The sequence below is a fragment of the Ambystoma mexicanum genome, chromosome 5p, assembly GCF_040938575.1.
Source record: "Ambystoma mexicanum isolate Mex_15411 chromosome 5p, UKY_AmexF1_1, whole genome shotgun sequence".
Classification (NCBI taxonomy): Eukaryota; Metazoa; Chordata; class Amphibia; order Caudata; family Ambystomatidae; genus Ambystoma; species Ambystoma mexicanum.
This window is the reverse complement of record NC_090930.1, coordinates 913,937,050-913,951,685: the sequence shown is the minus strand read 5'-3', so window position 1 is coordinate 913,951,685 and position 14,636 is coordinate 913,937,050. Positions and strand designations below refer to the sequence as shown.

At 41.6% G+C, this 14,636-nt stretch overlaps 1 protein-coding gene across 3 annotated transcripts in view; it reads left to right on the top strand.

Moving 5' to 3' along the window:
* LOC138481725 (maternal DNA replication licensing factor mcm6-like) overlaps positions 1–14,636 on the top strand; it is an 860,230-nt gene that overhangs the window by 377,742 nt on the left and 467,852 nt on the right. For all 3 annotated transcript variants that reach the window (XM_069613836.1, XM_069613835.1, XM_069613837.1), the window contains exon 8: positions 437–587. In XM_069613836.1, coding sequence (XP_069469937.1) covers positions 437–587 — 151 coding nt within the window. The remainder of the gene's footprint in view (positions 1–436; positions 588–14,636) is intronic.

Genomic DNA, 14,636 nt, shown 5'->3' with positions numbered 1-14,636 from the left:
TCTTCCCCGATTGGACTAGTTCCATTTAACAAAAGGTTGCTGGATGCTTTCTGTTACTAGTATGACTTGTTTTCTATCTTTCTCATTTACTTCGGACATATACTCTTGCTGCAGATGGGCTGACAATATTGCATGTTTACTAGAACTGGTCTTTCCTCAAAGCTGTGCACAGGCTGGAGGTCACATGTTGGTATTTAAATATAAAGTTTTGTTATGCGTCCTTTTCTTTTGCATAGGTTTCTCTGCAAAGTATTTTTCTAATAGCCCGAGAGTACAAATTGATCTACAGCTCAGATTACACCACTGCTTTACAAAACTCACTTTAACATGGATGAGAGCACTATGCGAAATTGCACTACCACCGTTGCAAAGATTCTGTAATGACGACCTTGTGATGATGACAAAATATTATTTATTGGTAATTTGTTGGTTCTAGTTTGGAGGAAAGGATATGCAGGAAGAAGATATAACTGCAGAGAATATCAAAAACCACATGACTTCCCAGGAATGGGAGAAGGTGTTTGAAATGAGCCAAGACAAAAATCTGTATCACAATTTATGTACCAGCCTTTTTCCTACTATACATGGTAAGTAACAATGCAAGTCAACATCACCTTTCTATCAAATGTGCTTGAAATATGCAACCTTTGAATCAAAGTGTGGACCTCATTAAACATTGTTCTGATCAAAGATGGTAGGGTGTAATGCACATGATTAATTGTGCCCTAACCAGTGTTGTGCTGCAGGAATTGATAGTGTCCCCTTTTTTAGTGCTTCAAATAAACGATTGTCCTAATAATTTTCTTTTTTAATGTACCTCCAAAGGTGAGTTCCTGAGTTCTGTGTATGCAAACATACTCTTTAAGGCTACATACAGGCCTCTAGAGAGCAGTTAACTTGTTGAACAACTTCCAGTATGTTGAATGATGCATGTGTGGTTATCTGTATTGAGTTCTGTACATGTTTCAAAAGGTGGTGCACACAATTTAAACAGCAGCCAAACTGACTAAAACGTTTACATTTTGAAATGAAAAATTTTAATATTGATATGGACATTTTAATCCCCCAATTCTTTAGAAGGAAATACATGTGTAATATGTATTGCATGTAATTCTAATTGCAACACATTAGGACCTTGCAAGCCTCAATGTTTGCTGTACAATATTTTCCCTTCGAAGAATTACAAAGCATATGATGAAAATGCAAATGTTTTAAACCAGTGTGATTCTAATGGCCCTGGTAACTTCCATTATCAACAGCATTATTATCTCTGAACGCTTGACTGATTTTGAACATGAGTAGAAATCTGTGCAGACAGCTGTTGCTGGGCGCGTTCCTGCAAGCCAGTTTATACACTGTCGAGACTGAAACCTGGCCCACATTAATCTTTTAAAATGTATTTAACCATTCCTCTACTCCTTTACCTAGGCAAAGTTATTTTCTTTTCTCCTTAAGTTTCCGAAATGTATAATTTGTTATCCAGGCATTAAATATTTGGCCACCAGAATATCTTTAATTTCTTCTTCAAATCCAAACCAGATGTTTTGTCCTAACATCAGACCCACTGTGGGTTGAATGTGTTTTCATCCATCAAAAGCAACAGTGGAATACTTGTCTTTTTTTAATGTAAATTTTGCAGAATTGGCTAGGTAATTCCTTCTGAGCTATGTTTACTTTGGCTTTTCTTTAAATGACGCAATCGTTTCTTCATTTCCCCTTTTTCAAAGACAGACTTTCTACTGTGCCAAATACGTTCTCCTGCTTAATAACAAAATTAACGAAGGATGGCTATCGCCAACTCCCACCTCCACTTTACATCCTTTCACTTATTGTAGCTTTTTATTTTCAGTGATGACTACACATTTCTTGTACCAATGTATGCCTATTGTAATTCTTCAATTCCACTCTTACTCTGGTATTTATTTTAAGAGGCACATTTGTTTTTTTCATCCACTTAATCTTGTTTTCTCACTCTTTGCAGCATCGTTCTTAATGTCCAGAACTTGGAGTGCTTACATACAGTATTAGGTCAGATGATACCAATGTTTCTAGATGGAGAGAATGGGACAGTGGAAGGTGTGACTTGGATAGTTGGGGGAGGAAATTAGATTATTTGGCCGAGAAGGAAACCTCTGTTTATGAAGAGCATACCAGAAGAGGGTGCACAGCCATACACTATTTGATGGCATAGACATTTGGACATTTTGAAAAGAGATCGGAGGAGAGCTCAGGAAAAGTGAAGCTGATTTGGGTGTCATTCTCAGTGTTTTACGAGAACCCAAAGGAGGAAATGGGTGCCCCAAGAGTGCAAAGAGGAGAGTACCCAGGACAGACTTGTGGAACATCAGAGGAGTGAGTTTGAGGGGTGTTGCTGTTCCGGATGATGGAGCTTGGTGAGGTGCTAGCTAGAATGCAATCCAGGCAAGGACTTGACCATGAACCACAAGGAGAGCTAGTATTAAAGAGATCAAAGTCATCAACCATATCAAGGAGAATTTCAAAAGAGGAATATTTGGAGTGCTTAACTGAGGTGATGAAGCTGGATACATTAATGAGAGAACTTTTCCTGGAGCGACAGGAGTGGGGAAACTGCTTGTAGGTGGTCTTGAAGGTTGTGGATTTCTAAGGATTTGGTAAGACGGTTGAACACAGCCTTTTCCAGCACTTTAGAGTAGTGCGGAAGGAGAGACACAGGGTGATGGTTTGCTGGCAGGTTTGGGGCAGCACATTGCTATTTTAGGAGAGGGATGACCTGACCATTTTATAAATGGAGGGAAAGCAAGCAGCTAGGAAGGACAGGTTGAAGAGCTCAGAGATGCGAGAGGCTCCAAATGGGGCAATAGGCTTGACTAGCTGAGGAGCAGGAGGATCTGATGAAGCACATGCAGGGTTAGCCTTCCGTGGAGATGGGACATCTTCAGTATTAGTGTGACTAAAGGGGGAGATGGAGGATGATGGTAGAGTAGGCAGAGTGTAGAATGTAGCAGGGAGTGTCATTTTGGAAAATTGATTTAATCGGGTCAGGTAGATTCCCCTTTTTGCTCTATCAATATGACTGAGTTCTGGACTGAGAGGTGGAGTTGCAGGTTCTCATGCAAGTGGGTACGCCTCAATTTGCGGTGCATCTGACTCATGTATGTGCGGAAACAGCGTATGAGTGGCATTACCCATGCATGGGGAGGCTAAGACTTTGGAATGGAAGTTGGCAGTGGTAAGTGGAAGGAGAATGAGTCTTTTGAAAGGAATTGGAAGCTGGAGAAGGCATTGATTGTGCGAGAGACTTCAGGTGTAAAGGAGAGTGAGCACTGTAGGTCAAAGAGAAAGGGAGGAATTACAGGTTTACATTTCCTTTTAGTAATAGGAGAGGCAAGTGGTTAGGAGGGGGTCCGAGGGTGGGAAGGAGATTGGTGTAAACAATGGAGTGATCAGATTGGGATTGTGACTGTATTATTGGCTGAGCGAGAGGTCAATATGAATAAGCAATCCAAAGAGTTTTCCCGGTGTAGGTTGGTAGGTTATGGATGGAGTGGACAGTGTGGTCACTAAGAAAAGACTGAAGGTCAGATTTCCGAAAAGTGGTTGGGGAGGGAAGGTTAGTCACCTAAGAGAATGAGGTGACATTTTAGTGGAAAGTGAATCAAGGAGTTGCCCAAATTAATCAAAGAATGGTCACCAGGTAGCAGATACATGCAGATGTGAACTAAGTGAGATCGAGTAATAGTAGAGCTGATGAATCCATGAGGTGGTAGTGGATGTGGCATTGGAGATTTGAGGTAGAGTAGGTGTTTGCCGCCAAGATGTATGTATCGGTTGCAGTAATCCAGGATCAAGTAATAGAAAATTGATCTTGGAGAGTAGAGCTGGTATGAAAATCGGTGATAAAGGACGCGTTGTTGCATACAGACTGACCTTTCAGCTGATGCGTAAGGAAGAGTAGAGAATGAGTCTCATGGAGAGAGGGGCATGGTGGAGAGCTGTTGGGGCAGGAGGGGCTTGCTCATTGGCTTTGTTTGTTGGGAAGTAGGAGGTGCAAGAGAGATGGATGGAGTTTTGAGACATGAGTTTTATGATGGTGATAGGAAAGGAGAATGTTGTGTGATTGGAGAAAAGATTGGGTGAGGTGGGTGGGAGGAGCAAAGAAGCTAGTGCATTATAGATGAGTGCCACAGAGTAGAGACAACACAGTAATTGGCAAGCCTGGGATACTCGCAGGTGCAGCAGGGTGGAACGCAAATGTTCATAGGCCAGTAGGATGGCTAATGACTGACTATTCACCCTTTACTGGGACACCCCAGGATGCATGTCCCTAGGGAGTTCAGATGGTTACTCTTTCAGATTTTGTCCCTGGTGTTGGTGGGATGATGCAATTTCTTCTTATTTGGTATTCCCATAGTTTACTTGCCAAAATTGACTCCAAGATTTGTAAGTCGGAATATCTGCAGCACAACATGGTATAGTACATATAGACCTATATGTAAACCTGCACATGGGAAATGTTTCATTTAAACCACATCTGTATGGGTTTAAATGAAACATTTCCCATGTGCAGGTTTACATATAGGTCTATATGTACTATACCATATAGCTTGGACGAGGAAGTGCCAGTCCCTCCCAACATGAATGATCCGTATGATATGTCAAAAGGAAGATCAGCTTATTTAGCTTCCAACGGTCTGGAGGAGTAGCTTCCAAACTGTCTGGAGGAGTGATGATCAGAGCTACCCAGTGAGCTAAACCTTGCAAGAGCAAGGTTTAGAGCTAAACCTTGCAAGAGCAAGGTTTAGCTCACTGGGTAGCTCTGATCATCACTCCTCCAGACAGTTAGGAAGCTAAATAAGCTGATCTTCCTTTTGACATTATCATACGGATCGTTCATGTTGGAGGGACTGGACTTCCTCGTCCAAGCTAAATTGCCACCTTTCCCTGATGCATGATCAAAACTATGGCTCTTAAGCCAGACAAGATGCTTCCATACACCTCACCACTGACTGCCTGCTCACTATATCCTCTCATACATGCGCACTCTTTGAGGAACTGTACACAATGTTAGGACTTTAGCTCTTCATAGTGAGCACACCCCATGTTTTCCCAATTCTTTTGGTAGCTATACCTAGAACCAAATTTCTTTGCGCTGCCTATGCATGGTCTGTTAATATATGCAGTCATTCAGTACTGTCACAATTACAATGTATTAATGTACCCAATTTGAATGTTAGTATTGTCCCATGCCTGTTGCATCTTCATAGATTGATCTGCTTAAATCATGAACTATGTACATTGGTGTAGATTGTAAAGTCTCTTCATTTGCATTGATCTGCATGTTCTTGTTACCCTTTAATGTTAGTCTTATCCAGGTCTGTGTTTTCAGAATTTAGAAGTACATATGTCCTTGGTTCCTTTATAAATGCTGTGTAAATGTTTTTTGTGTTAATTACTTCTTAAGCATGATACTACTTGCAGTACTGCTTCATGGTTTTGATGTGGCTTCCTGTTTGTGTATCAGGATTGTTAAAGGTGTTGGGGGGGGGGGGGGGGGCGGGGGGGGGGCTTTCCTAAATAAGTTTTGGTTCAGTCTCCAACACGTAATGCGAGAACATTCCTGACTACTGGGGCTTGACAAAAAGAGGTACATGCTTGTATCTTTTTTTATGTAATTGGGTATTATGGCAGTCTTTCCTCTATTGGATCTGGCAGATCTTTCCAGGCTATGCAGAATTATTTTAACTTGGAGGAAGTGAAGTCCAGAATCCTTCATGGCTATGATCAGGGTTTGGAGATTTAAACATTACCTTGTTCACCATAGTCTGACTCAAATCAATCCAGGAAACAAAGCGGTGCACAAGTTGCAGAAATACAGCACTTTAATGCATGTAATTAATGGCAGGGAGGTCAATCCGTCACAAGTGACCAGAAGGCTGAGAATGGTGCATATGCATTTGAATGTGGCAGAAACGAGGCCTAATACAAAAATGACAATCACTAAAACATGAACTTTCACATTTTTGGGTATTGTTGAAGCCTGTGGTTCCTTTATCTTTAGGATGGTGCATATGCATTTGAACATGTCCGCCATTGCAAACAAATTCAGATATGATCAAAAGTTTTGGTATTGGTTAGAAAATATTCTGCAACCTTTTAAGCTTGGCATACATATCTGGTGGCTCCTACATAGACACAATGTCCTTGGTAAATCGGGTAACAATGTCTGAAATGCCATCAATAATTCTTCTTAGTCCAGATGTCCCACACACATATAGAATATTGACTATTTTTTTCTCTGTTGGGGCAAAGTTTGCCCAACCACATTGAGAAGTCTGTACTCTAGTCATACGGGAGCTCTCCCATCATTTGAGTACTTTTACTGTATTCAATTTGTGTACTCACTTCTGTTCGAGTTGGGTCAGTGTTTTGTCAATGTCACCTCTTCTTGGCGAGAATAGTTTTTGAAGCACAAACCATTTCAAATCCATTTGTGTTTTTTCCCGGTTATAGTGATCAACCAGCAGCTTGTCCGGTACTTTGTTCTTAAAACAAGATCAATGTTCTGAGATTCTTGTCTTGATGGCTCGGATGGTCTTGCCGACATATAGAAGTCCACATGGATATTCAATGATGTAGATGACTTTGTTTGCTGTTGCAATTCGTGGGGTCTTTCAGTTGCCATGAGATGTTTTTGTATTCAAAAATCTTTTCTCTGTAAAATTATAGGCTAGACATTGTCCGCACTTGAAATGTTCTTTGACTGGTGGCAAGTCCCAAAGTGTGTTGGACTACCCAGATGGTTCTATAAAACTGTGAACAACGGATTCCTTAAATTTATTTTTTTTGTTTTAAAAGTGAAAAAAGTTTATCAAGGCTTCCCACCCAATACCTAAGCCCGGGAAACTGACAGACGAATACGGTTCGTTCAGGCCAATAGCAATGCTCAACTACGACATACAGATACTGACAACCAAAAAGAGATTATCAAAGGTTATAGGGGGTCTTGGTGCATGAAGATCAAAATTTGTTCATACCGGGTCAGAACACTGCGGAAAAACTCTGTAGGTTACCACACATTGTGGCGCAGACAGCAAATTCGCAGGAGTCTTACGCAATAGTCTCCTTGGACGCCATAAACACGTTTGACTCTATTTACTGGGAATGGCTCCTAGCCATCCTGGGACAATTTGGGTTGGGTGACCACTTTATTCGGTGGGTCAAGATCCTTTATAAATCACTGGTGGCCAGGGTAAAAACTGGGAGGATGGTGTCAGGGCTCTGGGACATAGAGAGGAACCAGCAGGGCTGCCCGCTATCTCCAATGCTCTGTCTTGGGACTGGAACCGATTGCTATATATATATATTAGAAAACAATTCTTTGGCGCTGGCATCAGGGTAGGGGGAGAGTATCACGTTGTCTCCTTATACGCTGATGTTGTACCGAAGAGACCCCCACCTGAATGTACCAGTACTATTAGAGGGTGTTGGAGAAGTTTGCGCAAGTGTCTGGGATCTCCTTTAGCACAGAGAAATTGTGCATATTCCCACTGGTGGAGTTAGCAAGGAAAAAGGAGGAAGACTTCCCGAATGTAGGAATCCGGTGGAAGCTACACACGTCCAGAGACCTAGGGGTAAATATCTGGCACACACCCGAACAGATGCATGGGGGTAACACTCACTGGCATTGCAGGGGCTCAAAGTACACAAAGTTCTGGTCCAAATTGCCACTATCTGTAATGGGTAGGGTGGCAGTGATTAAAATGATAGTACTCCAAGGCTCTTATACTTTATTCCTAATATTCCCTATTGTATGCCGGTCTCCTTCTTCTGGTTACTTGAAAAACTATTGAGGGAGCTGCTATGGGGTACTAACGGACACAGACTATCCCTACACACACACACACTAATGCTACCTCACAAAGTGGACGGGGTCGAACTACCAGACCTGGATAGGTACTTCCTGGCCGCCCAGCTCGGTCATGTGGCCAAATGGCTCACGGCTGAGGCTACTTCAGAAACAAGGCTACTAAGATTGCTAGTAGAACTGGCGCACCTGAAAAGTGTTATGGGTTCCGCTGGGATGCTTAGGGGAAACCCGATGATCGTACGACTCAGCAGGAGAGTTTGGGACAGGGCCTTGAAACTGGCGGGAGGTGCCCACCCCTATTTCACTGAGATCCCGATTGCTGCCGGGGCTTTGCATAGGGAGAGCAGATGTGGCACCCGTGAGACAATGGGAAGGACACAGCATTTACACTTGGGGAGACACGTAAGAGGAAGGTGTCTTTAGAGATTTTGAATCCATGAGAGAAATGGAAGTGGTGGCCGGAAGAGCCAGTTTCGGACCCAACCCTGACACTCCTATATAATTTCAGGGATGGGTGGAAACCTATGTCGAGGCTTTATGCTCAACTCGCAGACAGACCCAACCCTCAAAGCGATATACTAAAGTAGAGGTGGGAGGCGGACCTGTGAATCAGCATAACTGAAAAGGAGTGGGAAAGGCTCCTGCTATATCCCTGCAAAGTGTCCAGATATGCCCAGTTTAGGCTTATCCAACTGAATGTCGTGTTTAGAACATATGACACCCGATAGGATAGCCAAATTTAGCAAAAACACAAACCCGTTGTGCCCCAGGTGTAGCTCGGAAGGGGCAGGAATGTTGCACATGGTTTGGCGGTGCCCCAAGATACAGAATATTTGGGTCAGGATAGAACAAGCCTGTAGAAGGGCAGGGGTGGTGAGATATGAATGGTCACCAAAAGAGTGCCTCCTGGGGGCCTACCCACGAATAAGCAAAGTAAGGCATGTTATTAAATTCATGGACATGGTATGTGTGCTGGCCAAAAGGGCCATTGCAATGACATGGAAAACAGCCAGGGGCCCACAGTTTGCCAAATGGCACAGCAAACTGGAAGACTGGGCAGGTGTGGGGAGATGGAGTAGCCAGGGCAGGAGGAGAGCCAAGCACTACTTACGAGGCCTGGAAGACCTTGATCTGGGATATTTTCCACCCATCAGACGATAAACCCCTGTGAAGGATTTGAGTTCACTGGTAGGGTGGCCAATTATCTGGGATCGGGCTCTCACAACGAGGCATCCTGGTCTGCCGGACCTGGTCAGGAAAACCACCCCGATATCAGAGGTGCCCGAACTGTTCGGAGGATGGGGCTGGGAGCCCCCACGAAAGTACTTTACACTTTTTTTTTTTATTTTTTTTTTTTAATAAGTTGTTGTTAATGTCAATCTCTCCTAAGTACATGTTGATCAGTGATGTAATGAGAATAGAGCATTGTGGATGTACAATATAAATACCAATAAAAACATTTTAAAATAAATTGATAAATCGAGGCTTCCCACATTCTTTATCATGTGCCAGTGTTTCTTTACTGTGCTTTTATCAGGTTGCTTAAGGCTGCCACACACATACATTTTTATCATTGGGGGCTTCTGTGGGCAATGTTCACACACATCTAGCAACTTAGAAGTTGTGTAGAATGAGGGGTGCCAGCTCCGATAGTGTTTGTGTGCTTTTTTTTGGGTTAAAGGGAGCACCAGGGCATGTTGGCAAACATGCTGTATGTTTAACGTTGTACAATCGAAGTTTGATAAAGAGAGAACATTGTTTCTTAAGAAGTAAAAAAAACTAATTTTCTCCAGAAAGCAATCTTTAAAGGACAATGTAAATTAACCCACAAAGCTCAGGTGGTGAATGATTGGAAGTGTGAGCAAAACACTGAGGCAATTTACTAAAGGAATTGACCAAAATGGCTAATGTACTAAACTTTCAAAGGTGGAGTTTCAGAGACAGGCAACTACAAGAAGCCCTGGGAGGAGAGTATACCAGGCCATTGCAAGTGTGCAATCATAAAAAGCCCTGGCAGGACAGTATAGTAGGCAATCGCAAGTGTGTGAATATCAGGAAACTGACAAAGCCTGGCAGGAACGTATACCAGGTATGCTGACAACTCCAAAACATAAATATGACACTTTGATATTGAACAAGAGGAATGATAAACTCTTGTCAAATTGTGAAAAGGAATCCAGGGGAAGGGCAATGCCCTCTGGTTTAAGGATCAAAAGCCTTGAGGGACTTTTTGATGGAGTTTATTTTCACCTTTAAACATCTTTGAAACACTGAGGCTAGGCTTGGTATGTTTGTCCTAATCTATCTCCCCTCCCTAGCTGGTTATGACTACATGCATAGGCGCACTGCTGACCTACTGTTTTTGTCCTGTATGTTCTCTCCCGTCCCCCCTTACCTTCCCCATTCTTTGTCACGCACTTATACTAGTAGAAATTCCCCGGCATAGTATGCTAGTTATTACTGTTGGATCTTCAAGGCCTAACAATGACTATTACATCCCCTTGTTCCCTTCCCACCATTAAGTTCTGTGAAACACTTCACTTGTGTATAGGCGCTTTACAAATAAACAATTAAAAGGCTAGAGACTTCCATTACCCCTTAAGATTTATTTACGATTTATTTCCTTAGAATGTTAGTGTCCGAATAGTACTTTGGACACAGGATAGTTTTGGATATTATGACCCTGATATTACCACACTGGGGAAAACATGGCAATTGGTACATTTTGATCCCAGTTTAAACCTTTGGGACTTGTTGAGTAATCACACCCATAGGATTTCGGTGTGTGATTACATTTTCCAGGCAAAAACCTTTAACAACTGTATTGTGTTCGGGTTAAAACTGGTCTGCTTGATGGAACGTCCTAAGCAAGCAGCATATCAATGTTTGATCTAGAGGGTTTATATTAGTTGCAAGCCAGGAACATACAAAAAACTGAAACGCCGTTGGGAAAATTAAGATGGGCTAAGAATACATCACCACAGATGATTTATATTCAATGAAAGCATCTTAATGGACGAGGCATTGCCTTGGTGGACAACAGATATCCTTGACTGTTGCATTCATTCACTTTTGGATGAAGATTGATTTGTTACAAGCACAGTGGAGTATGATTGTATTTGTGTGAACGAGAAAGTAAGCTTCCAATATTAAAATTCTTAGTTATTTTTCATAATGGACTGGCAGAAGTACCCGTTATCCCAATGGGTTCTCTTGACGGACATGACCTATGTTGTAGGTCGCTGTTTGATTCACTTGATGTGCTTTGCACTCTGAAGTAAACTGCACTGAAAATGGGCGCGTGTGGCTGGCTGACATATCCCAGAGCAGATGTTGTGAGGGTGGTGGGGAGGGGAGCGAGAGTTGCATGTTGCTGCATACTGGGACCGTCTGACCTCTCTCACAACCTGTTGCCTCACACTGGTGTTGTGCAGTTAATTCCAGTGTACATATCTTGGCAACCGTGCATCCAAGGGCTTGAACCTAGAGTTTTTGTTCCTCGTGCCGGGACCAGTCCTTCTACGACCACACTGTTTTGCTGATTTAAAGCAACTGTCTCGTGTGAAAGTGCTGAAATCCAGGGAAAAGATGTGGGGTATCCACATGTCATATAGCTAGTAAAGTTCGGAGAGTTTTAACAGCTGACCATGCAACATTTGGTGCAGATTGAGTGTGGAACAACACATTGCCATAAACCCTGCTTCTAATAAATCTTGACTTCTATGTATAATTATCTCAATGACGCTATTATACTATGTTTGTGTATAATTTTAATGTGATCAACACACATCATTACTAACATCACGCAAACCAATGATTGCCTATAAACTGTAAATACATTGGTGTTGACAACAGCCAGAAATGTAAATTGGTGTTCTCTCTCTCTTGTGGTAATTCACATATGACGAACATTTAAAATGGTTGTTTTATGCTTTTTAGTGTTATTATTTGAGAAAAATGATTAAAATATGCTGAATGTATTACCTTGACCATGGTGGTAGATATAAGCTCATGAAACTTCCACTTTGAGGAAAATTTCCGTGAAATAGCCCCTATGGTGTGATAGAGGTGGGTTGCTAGTGGTTAGTGTACTCTTTTCTTTGATGTATCTTTCCTCCCATACCATAGCCCCCTTTACAAAAAAATGAGGAACCCTTTTTTTGCTCACAACACTTTTTTACCCCACTCTGTAAGTTTGACATACACTGAAAATCACCCAAAAATACAATTACTTGGCAAAAATGGCAGCAGTTTAAAACATCAGATGTTGGAAGAGCTGTATCTCAGACTGCGATTTCAATTTCATTTTGTGATGCAAGTTTACAAATGTAATTTTTCATGCATGATCAACTGAAACCACTTTCCTTGAGGCACTGCTGCACAATTGGGTGCTCTAAAGGAACTTGATCTGTTATTTTAATAATTGTAGATTCATCTTTGTTTTCAGATATGTAATAGTTTCTGGCATGGCTTCCTGGTAATAGTATGTCCAGGGCAGCAGCAAGGATTTGCTATTAATTTTTGTGTAACTTGTTATACTATATTCTGTATGAAGAATGGCAAAACCGTTTTGGGTGTCTACAGAAAGAACTACTATTCGTATGTTGCTGAAACAGCTGTTTATTGCAAAAACTGTTTATTTGGCTACGTATTTGTTAGTCATTACATTGTGTACTTTGCTTTAGATTCCTGTGCAGATAATCAGCTTCTGGTGACACTGACTCATGTTAATGAAACTGAAGACTCTGCAGCAGAGTAGCCTAATCTTTGATCAGCCGGATCACATTTTTCAGCAACACGAACGGGGTGGGGGTGGGGAGAAGGGCGGAGAGGGGGTGCAAAATAAATGTCGGGGGGCCTAATTTGGTTGTGTGCCCTTATGTTGGATACAGTTGTCTTAATGGAACAGATCAGGCCTCCTTTTGGCTTTAATAAGAGCCCTGCATGCATTTTGGTGGGAAGTGGATGGTGTTAGAAAGATTAAGTTAGTTTGTCAATGTATTAAGTAAGTAATTTTTGTGTTGAGAGATTGTGCTTCCATCACCCTGTGACAACGTACAATTTTCATTGCACTGCTGAGGAGAAATATTCCCGACCTCCACTGCCCTTGACTGCGAGTCAACAGGAACGCATCATTCTATGGGACAGATTCTGGTCGTAGAAAGGGGTTCAGTGTTAAGTATATACATAGCATATATAGCATATGTTAAGGGAATTTTAGTTTCAATGATCTCTTCTCAATTCAGTGTTATCAATCAAATATTGTATACATCTGTCCTGATACAGACTGTACTGGGGGAAAATTGTCAAGTACTGTATTGGGGAGGGGGTAGTTCAGTAACCTAGGCTTTCCTGAAAACTTGACCTCAAAGTAATTAACTGAAACAGTGAGAAGGAACACAGTCGTGTATAAACATTTTTGTTTGAACGTTATGTTCTGCCTGAATTATTGGTTAGCTGTGTGAACCCTCCATCTTCCACTGTACCTCAAGTGACGGTTTATGGGTGTCCTGCAGCCCTAATGCTGCATGTTCGCTAAAGATTATCAAAGATTAGCAAAGTCCAATGTGATTTAATTTTTTTGATGCACATTTTATTTTTGTTAAATATGTACAACTTGAAATAAACTGTTTCAGATGACACTGCAAAATGTCTTCGTTAATTACTTACTTTCAGCATACAATCCCTGGCTAGAAATTGACATCGAATTGCCCAATGTCTAATGGAACACACCACTGATCCAAACAGTAAATGCAACTAAATATTACATTAACATGGTCTCTACATTATATTTAAATAAGGATGCATAGTCCTATTAATTCTGCCAGGAACAGAAGTCCTTACATTGAAGGGTGCATTGAAGATAAAGCAATACAACGCAGCTTTGGGTGAGAATTTACAGTGACGCAGGGACATATTAATATAATGCACTTGAGGTACTTACACACATGTTCTAGGTTCCCTCAGAGTAATGGTCAATATCAGTTAAGTAATACCCAGCAGGTGAGAAAGGGAGGGTGTGACCCTGGGGATGGATAATGGATCCAGTATGGTTAACTATTAACTGCTAATAATTCATGAATGTGTGGAAAGAACAAGCCACTGAATTTGCGTGGCAACTACACCAGATGCTAAAACCCATGATATTCAACTGGGCAACACCTTGAAGTCAAAGGAGCAGAATCTCTTGAGACGAGGGTGAAGAAGAATTTTCACTAAGCATCCCCGCTCTTTATTCGGAGATGTGTTGGAACACACTTGTAATGGCAATATTGAAAGCGCAGCAAAGAGTATCCAAATTATAATGTGAAACCGGGAAGCTCTAATTGCCTTCTCATTACAACCTTGCCTTACCCTATAACATTCACGAAAATATCCTCCTCAAGAAAGACCACTGCATCAAAAAGCATACAAGTTATACAAAAAAAATATATATTTAGGCGTTTTTGTTCCCAAACGTAAATTTCTTTGTTGAAAGCAGGACAAGGGATGAGTTAAAAATACCACAAACATGACTAGCAAAACAAAGTACTTCTGATCAAAATCTTCTTACCCTCAAGTGGGTAAGGTATGATGGCAATTACATTTCAGAATATGAACATTGAACAACCATTACAGAATGAGGGGAAGAGTCATAGCTCATCCATCAAATCCAACCCTGGAAAACCACCTGCAAAAAGTACCATGGCAGGGTTTAGGGAATCTGGTCTATGCACTGTGTGGTAAAATCACTTTAAAGACTCTGCATACATGTGCAAGCATGACTAGACCTATCCTATGGACATAA